Source organism: Sorex fumeus, unplaced genomic scaffold (assembly GCF_029834395.1).
Source record: "Sorex fumeus unplaced genomic scaffold, SorFum_2.1 ptg000037l, whole genome shotgun sequence".
In the NCBI taxonomy this organism is placed as follows: domain Eukaryota; kingdom Metazoa; phylum Chordata; class Mammalia; order Eulipotyphla; family Soricidae; genus Sorex; species Sorex fumeus.
Window position 1 is genome coordinate 7,819,981 of NW_026606094.1, and position 8,859 is coordinate 7,828,839.

General features: G+C 32.8%; 1 protein-coding gene across 1 annotated transcript; it reads right to left on the minus strand.

The window, feature by feature from the left end:
• Positions 1-411: 411 nt before the first annotated feature.
• LOC130027629 (hyaluronidase PH-20-like) lies at positions 412-4,709 on the minus strand. Its single transcript, XM_056118479.1, has 3 exons — positions 3,822-4,709; positions 2,914-3,003; positions 412-714 (listed from the first exon to the last, which is right to left on the minus strand). Exons 1-3 carry the CDS (start codon positions 4,707-4,709, stop codon positions 412-414), a joined length of 1,281 nt encoding a protein of 426 aa, XP_055974454.1.
• Positions 4,710-8,859: the final 4,150 nt, after the last annotated feature.

Here is an 8,859-nt window from a genome sequence, read left to right on the forward strand (position 1 = left end):
TTGGAATTAATGATTTCATTTATCATAAATTTATTTATTATAAATTAATCATAAATTATCAAAACTCATTTATCATAAATCATTTTATTTAAAATTCATTCATTCACACATGATTTCATTTATATTATATTCAGCGAATAAGTGATTGGTAGTGTTTTACTGGTTAACATTCTGAAGCCCTTCTTAGAGGCTGTTGAAGATGAGTTCCAATGAATAGTCACTCTAAAGAACCCAAAAGGCACTTTTTCAGAAAAAAGAAGTCAACATTGCAGATAGTATAGAAAATATGATATTGCTAAAAAGTCAGAACTTGACGTTTTTTCCAATAAGAATAGGATCTTAGTCAAGTGGGTCTAGAGAGGATGACATGCAAACATTAGCATTACATACATTAAGGTAATTAATGCTTAGCTAAGAAATTGTCTGATTACAATCCATATTGGAATAACAGCGGCACTCAAATTTTTCGGCAAATTCTTTCACATATAGATTTGCAATATTGTCATTCACTTTGGACTCTTTAATGTCCCCATTTCCAATCCTAAATGTTTCTTCTTTCAGATGAAGATAGTCAGCTGAGTTCCAATCTTTCCTTTTACATATTCCTTGCCCTTTACAGAGCACTTGGCTACACCTTTCGGCCTCACGGGTAACATTCAGTAAGTAAGGATTTAGGACATCATTTAGGTAATTGGTTAGATTGTTGCATGAATTCTGTAAATAAAAAGTTGAGAGTATCAAAGGACAAGGTAACATATATAGGAGTGGATTCACTGTGCGAATTTCCCGTGTTGTATTCAATATACAAAATATGAGTAACAATGATGGATCTCATCCTCCTAATTCTGAAAGAGCATTCAAATGGCTCTTTTACAATCTCAGGGCTAGGAAGATGGAGACGTTACTGGTGCCTGTTTGAGACAATCAACGAACAACAGGATGATCTTGATCGTGATCGTGATTGCCTAAACTAAAAAATCATCAAGACTTGTTAAAGCAAAAACTCAACACAGAGAATTCATAGTGATTAATCGTTGAAATAAAGTCTCTTGAAAATGGAGGTCGTATGTTTCAGGAAACATGAGTGATGCTTTAAAGTATTTCTAAGTAGTTTCATATTTTAATTCATTTTATGACTTGTAAAAGATTCTGCAAAGTGTTTAACAGGATCTCTTTCTTTCAATTATTTGTTTCTGTTACTTCTTTAGGCACTGTTGAACAGTGTGACATCTGAGAAGTATAAGTATGCAAAATAGTTGAAAGTACTGAAATTATCTTTTTCAAGTTGCAAAATGAGGATCCAAGAGGTAGTAGAGAATTTGAGAAGCTCCCTTAAATACAGCCAATCCTGCCTCAATTCCTCAAGACCAATAGTCTTCAAGTATCATCAAAAAAGAATCTTGAGAACAGAGTGAGAAGGAACCTCTCAGCATAGTTAAGAGTAAACACAAAACAGACATAAACAAAGTTTCACATTGAAACTTACCTAATATTTATACCATTAAAAAACTGAAATTTTGACTAATTTATTTATGAGCACAAAAGAACCAAAAGTTCTTTACGTCTTACATGATCAGTTCTGTTCTTTACATTTCCTGAAACAAGATCCTGGCTCTTGATACCATAACACTTTCTCCATGACGCATATATCACCATCATGACTACTTCTATCAATAAAGAAAAAGTTCACCTCCCAAAAATATGTGTTCCCTATGACAACACTATTTTTGCATTGAGATTAAAGTTTCAAATAAGTTTAATACATTGGAAAATTGAATTTATAATCTTGACCCTTAAGAATGTTCTGAACATTTTCATTGATTTCAAAAAATAATTACCCTTTTATCATTAATTCAGGCCCAATTAAAATAAACTATTTTAGACACTTTTTTATGTTTCAAAGACACTTATGAACAACAATATTTTAATTTTATATTATATTTTTGTCCTTTTGCATTTTTAAAATTTTTGGGTGACCTGGTAATGCTCAGGGGATACTCCTGACTCTGAATGTAGGAATTAGTTCTGCATTGCTGGGGGAGCCATATGGGATGCCAGGTTTCAAACCAGGCTTAGCCATGTACAAGGCAAATGCTCTACCTGCTTTACTACCTCTTTATCCCCAAAATAATGTTTTCTTTATGTTAAAGACTTCTATTACTCTTGGGCTAGAGAGGTAGTACTGTCTATAATATGCTTGTCTTACATGCTGATGACTCTTCAATTCCTGATACACATATATACATTTAAGCCCCTGGGAGTGATCCCTTAACACATACTGAGTACCCTGTGTGTGACAAGAAGGGGCAATTAAAAACCAGATCTATCACTCTTGAATTTTCTAATGCATTTTAAAAAACAAAGTAATTTTAGCCTAAAAGTTGTATAAAAAACCACTAAACCCAATTTTACCCAAAAACATTGTTTTATGAACTTTACAATAAATTACAATAAAGGAATTTTGTCCAAAGACTATGTATATGCATGCTCAGGTAAGAATAATATAGTACTGTATCACAAACTAACAAGTGCATGTCAACTAATGTCTATCAAGAGTAGAAAAAGAAGATTAGAAATAGAAGAGTAGGAACAGAGGATTTCATTTAAAAATTACTCAACAAAATGGAAGAACTTTGTGACAGTAGAAGTGATTTTGCTTCTCAGTAGGAATCAAATCCACAAAATACCACTTCCAGATTAAAGTTCAGAATCGTATTATTTACTTCCAGAATAGAAAGAACGATAACACATCCTGCCTCTAATAGAAATAAACAAATGCTACATTATTGGATTCCATAAAACACATTGAGCACCTCTGATGTGTGAGGATCATCGCACCATTTTTATAACTCAGAATCAACAAAGACATTAAAATTGAGAATAGTTTTGCCCATTGCCTACAATTAGACTTACCGCACTTTTGCTGAAATTGAGGCTTCCCCATACTATAATTCCAGAGGCACCTAGAGCAATACTCTCACCAATAGTATTCACAAGATCAAACTGTCAAAGTGATAGAAAAGTGTTAAACCAATTGGAACAAAACTAAAATTTTACACATAGAATAGTAAACTAAAGTTAAGCAGCAGAGTCTACAAATGTAATTTAATGTTTTCTTCTAACTTAATATTATCTTTTAAAAGATTCTGTCTTCATAAAACAAAAAATATTTTCATGATGTTCATTGATCTATGTCAAAAAAAGAAGATACAGAAATGATTGCACAGTGAATAAGTAAGGCACTTTGTTGGCAAGTTCTGGCATACCTTAGATCTCTGTACCTCATATGGTACTCTGAGCATTTTTAGGCTGTCTGTGGCAAGATAATTGGAAAAGGGGACAAAAACTATGTAAGAATGAAGGAGGGAAGGAAGGAGAATAGGAAGGAAGGAAAGAAGGAAAGAAGGAAGGAAGGAAGGAGGAAGGCAGGCAGGCAGGCAAGAAGGAAGGAAGGAAGGAAGGAAGGAAGGAAGGAAGGAAGGAAGGAAGGAAGGAAGGAAGGGAGGGAGGGAGGGAGGGAGGGAGGGAGGATGGGAGAAAGAGAGGAAGGGAGGGAGGGAGGCAGAGAGGGAAGACAACTTATAAAAAGAAAAGTCAAGGCTAGAATAAATTTCTGAATATCAACTATACCTCATTCTCATTGGAAGCTATATACGATTGAATTAAAAGTCAAACATATTTTTATTTTACACTTCTATCATTATATGGTTAACTGGTTCTACCTCAAGTGTACTAAAATGTAAGTTTCATTCCCTTCAAAAATAATGTTTAATTCCACTAAATACAATGTCATGACCCGTGGTTTGTATTGATTTTCATACCTCAGAAAGAAATTCTCCAGGAGCATCTGTAAAATCCGGACGGACATACACAAAAACCGGAAGCGCATTTTCAACACCAAGCTTTGCAGATACCCGAAAAGCTTCCTGGACCCTATTTCTAGCAAAGAGTGCCGCCCGTGGATTTGAACTTAAATTTTTATTCAAGTAAATGGATGGGTAAAGAGCAGTGCTTTCATTCCACAACCAGTGGAGTTGATCATTTCTTGTTTTCTCTATGCCAAAGCAACTTCCATTATATTCCCTTTTCGTGTACTGATGATTGTAACAATCAGGGAAAAGGTAAAAACCCCAATAGTTCTTTGGTCTTAATGATTTTCCGAGTTTTAAAGTCTCTAGCATGAATTCCTTTGCTTTCTCTTCAAATTCTCTTCTTGCTGTAGCATTAACTTCTTTTATATCAAGACTTGAATTTCTTTGTTTAACCAACTCAATAGATTTGTTCTGGTAAATAGTTTTTGAACCCCAATTTCTAGCCCAAGTGGGTCTCCAATCTTCCCAGTCAATAACAGCCAAGCCTACAGAACCGTTTTTTATATAATAATCAATGTCATTTCTGGCTTTTTGCAAGTGTGCTGTCAGATTTCCACACTGGGGAATACCTCCATTCACATCTTCTTTAGTACTCAGATTTATGTGAGGATAGAGACCAAGTCTATCCACATAAAACAATGTAACATTTTGACCAGTGGTATGTTTAGTAGGATATCCTATAAATGAGTAGATGCTCAGATTTATTGTCACATTGTATTCTTTAGGACATTTTTCTGTTGGAACATTCCATGCAAGAATGTAAGTAGTGTTTGGAATAATCGGCCTTGCAGAATAATTCATTGTCAAGTAAACTGGAAACATAAGGAAGGTGACCATTGCCAGAAATGATCCGCTGAACCCAACAAAGCTGCAAAGGACGATACATTTGACCTCTAGTACTTTCATCATAAAAAATAATAATAGAAAAATGTTACGTATTCTGTGATCAAATATTTGATATTTTCAAATTTGATTTGAGATAGTAACAGAAAAGGATGATGATAACTGTGGTTCAATTTATTATATTTCTTCTTTTCTTATATTTTAGCGATGGTTTGCAAATTTCTCAAACATACCTGGAAAAAATACATATTAAGCCTATTAACTGTATTATAAATTGTAAATTTTATCATACTCAGAATATCAAGAATCATGACTTTGATGAAATATTTAAGATTAAAAAGATTTTCTTTTGTTCATATATACACAGCATGTACTGTAACTCTGAAATAAATCAATTTATTTCCTATATGAGCATTTGTCTTTATACAGTTGGATTTATATCCAAAGAGAAGATATTACTAACTAAGTGCCTAGAATGATTATTAAATGTCTTTATAACATGTTAAGTAATCAAAAAATATTTGTATATTATGATGACTCCACAAATAACTAAAACTACAAGAGTCACTAATTTTTCTTAATAGCAGTAGATTGCTCTCGGCTTCCTCTATATAAGATCAAAATCAAGTTCCTCAAACTATTTAATTATTTCTACAATTTATTTATTGGGGATGTTAAGTTACTATAGTATTTGGACAATAAAATGACAATATCTCATATCTGCTGTGACATTTCAGTAAAGCAATATAAGTTTGAAAAACTGAAAAATGCATATAAACGTGTTCTGAATTTGTGATCCTTACATATTGAGAATGATTAAGACCCCGATTTCTGCCTATGTTGTGATAGAAGATATTCTATGAAAAAGATGGAGAGCAACATACAATCGGGCTGAATTTTGAAACCAAAATGCCTTGCACAAATAAACCATCTCTTCCATTATCTTTCCTCATAACTTTTCTGGTGATTTTTGTTCATTTTAATTTCCCTAGACGCTTCAGCCTCTTATGGTCTTTTGAATTATATACCTATAATTTGTCATATATATATGTACATTTAGACATATATGTTTATATATGCTCCTAGTACTCACTTTTAGGTTAATTTTTTTTAAAAGTCTACTTTATGAACCCTAAGGAAGACCACATATAATAATATCCTTTTGCGTTGCATGTGGCAAACCGAGGGTCCTTTCTCAAATGACTATCGGCAACACTGAGAGCAGCAGAAATGATTCCAGAGTGCAAAGTCAGGAGTATAAATTGAAAAACACTGGGTATGACCCCAAAACTAAACAAACAGGTTCCTTTGTGCATCGAAACTTACTAAAGATTATGAATTCAACTAAATATAACTCTATTTCTCTATGTGCTCATTAACTTAACTCAGAGTATGTAAGAGGGTGACCCAAAATTCACTTTTTCTTCATGCCTGGAACATAGTAAATACCAGGAATGAAAAAACTGAGAGATGGATAACCAAGATTGTTGAATAGTCCATAGTCCTACTAGGATAAAGTATTTTCTAGAGATTTTTTTTAAATTAACAGCTGTATGATCTATTAAAGAAACATTCAGATAGATATGAAACAATATAAAATTCTGCTGCAAGGGATTCAGATAAATGATGGAACTGTGCCTCCGAAATGTCATATATTCTCATACCGGACACATTGATGGCAAATCTCCATGAACATGTCTTCAAGTGTCATACCTTTATCAGCAGATCGGACTACTTGAATCCTTCATTGGCTTGTCCCTTTCATCTTAGTGAATGATTTCATGAAGAAGAAAACCATCAAAACTAAATATTTAAATTGTTTTCTTTCAAATTGAAAAAAACTTTGTTTATCAAAGATACTTAAATACAATTTTCTGTCTTTGATTGGTAACTGACATCATCGGTGAGAGAAACAAATGAGTTTCAGAACAAATAGAGGAAAGAAATACTTTAGAATTTGGTATTTTTACATTACATGGTAAATAAATGTAACTTTGATAATAGAGAATTCTGTTCACAGGAGAAGAGAAAAATTCTTACAAAAATCAGAAAAAATAAATATCACAGTATGAAGCTCAAATTGAGTTACTCTGAGTAGTAGCATATTGAACATATCTACAAGATATAAACAATCATTAATAATTATTATCTTTTATAAAACAAACAATACAGTTAGTATGTAAGTGTTAAAATGTATGAGAGATGCTAAATTAAAAGAGAAAAAGTTTACTCTATGAAGTTTTCTTCAATGTTTGAAGTATGCCAAATATTTGTAGATTTTCTTACCCAAGTACGAGTTAATAAAAACCTGAGCACATTTAAGCTGGTGGATGAAAAGTACGGGCAGTTCATCTATTGCCTCACCAAGAACAGTGGTAACCAAGAGTGCCCTTTTATAATCATCTGAGACAAGAGAAACAGGAACTGAATTCCAGGTTGATGGTCAGCTAAGAACAAGGACAGTGATGACAAAATGGGAGTGCCACAGAGACTCACCAACTTACTACTCAGAGAAGGCAAAAGCACTGAAAGGAATCTCACAGAATTGGGAAAATCAACTGTTGATATATGTAATTATGTATGCTATGATATGAAGAAGGTGTCATACATCGATTTCAGAATTTAAAAACAATTTTTTATTTAGACAGTATGACTTACCATGTTACTTAAAATAATGATTCCAACTTTAATCCATCAATCCATGACCCCATTGCTCAACAAATGAAACTAAGTCCATTCCCTGCCTTCAAATTTGATAGATGTATTCACAAATTTAAGTAATTTAAATTAGTCCAATGTTTTCTGTAGTGTGGGTCTATTAGGTTTTATATTCATAATGACAAGATTTGATCAAAGATAATATTTTATCAAACTGTGCTTACTTAACTTGCTTTTAATAATCTATAAGTTACAGTTACATTTTAAAATTGACAATTATAAAACACCTTAATCAATAAAAAGTTTTATACATTGAAGTAATTCATATATTTTCATAATTTAGGAGAGATGATAGATTTTTATTCTTATACCTAAGCTGTATTTTCAAATTTTATTTAATTAAAATACTATAATTTACAAAGATATTCATAGATGATCTTTAGACATACAATGTTCTCACATCAATCTCACCACTAGTGTCAAGCATCCTCCAAAGATTGTAAGGGTCCTCCCCACCCTTCAGCTGCAGGTAGCAAAGTGACAATGACCTTTTTAAACTTGGTTGTTAAAGTTCTGGTCTTTACAAAAGTTACAAAATTACAAAACTGTTGACTCTGTGATTGAATCAATCAATGTGATTGATTCAAGTATTTAGATAGCTCATTCCTTTATGCCACTGATGCTCCTGAATTCCCTTGAACCCTGCCCCTTTCACTTTTCATTGCCTCTTCTCACAATTCTTCCACCTCATGCACAAACTCACATAGTTCTTTTCTTTTTGCTATCTACACATTATTATGTTTGTCATTTTATTACTGCGTCAGGATTTGCAATGTTATTCATAGTTGGATTTAAGACATACTATGTGCCAGTACCAATTGCATCACCAGTGTCTGCTTCCCTCTCTTGGGTTCTCAGACCCCACCCAGCCACTACATATTCGCAGCTTGCCATCTTGAAAAGCAGCTTTGTAAATTGGTTTACAGAATTTTGAACTTTGTTTTTAATTTTTGTTGACGCTGTGGCTTGGACATTTAACTACACCAGTCCTTTAAAACACAATGTACTCTAATCCACTTGACCCATGCTACCCATAGTTTACAGTTTATCTTTTCTTTTTTCCCATGCTTTCTTCACATCTCTGCCCTTCTGTGTATATTCTGGGACTAAAGTGATGTACGCAACTCCCCCCATCTTTTCAAACAGTACACCATTTAATTCATGTATTCCTTGTATCACATATAAATGAGACAATTCTGAATTTATCTTTATCTTTCTGTTAATTGCATTAAACTTGATAATTTTATTTTCTCTGTGTTGCAAAGAATTGAATGTATTTAAACTTTCTTACAGTGGTGAAGTATTCTAGTGTGTGTGTGTGTATATATATATATATATATATATATATATATATATATATATATATGAGTTCTAGGTCCACTTACTGTTGTTGAAAACCTCCCGTACGTCTGTTTCACCTGGCTAA

What these genes read in the sequence shown, in the direction of transcription:
- LOC130027629 (XM_056118479.1), bottom strand. Translation starts at nt 4,709, where the DNA reads ATGGTCACCTTCCTTATGTTTCCAGTTTACTTGACAATGAATTATTCT. An exon ending in CTGGAGAATTTCTTTCTGAG is followed by an intron (nt 3,004 to 3,821) that starts GTATGAAAATCA and finishes TCACTTTGACAG; the next exon opens with TTTGATCTTGTGAATACTAT. An exon ending in TCAATTTCAGCAAAAGTGCG is followed by an intron (nt 715 to 2,913) that starts GTAAGTCTAATT and finishes TTTTATTTACAG; the next exon opens with AATTCATGCAACAATCTAAC.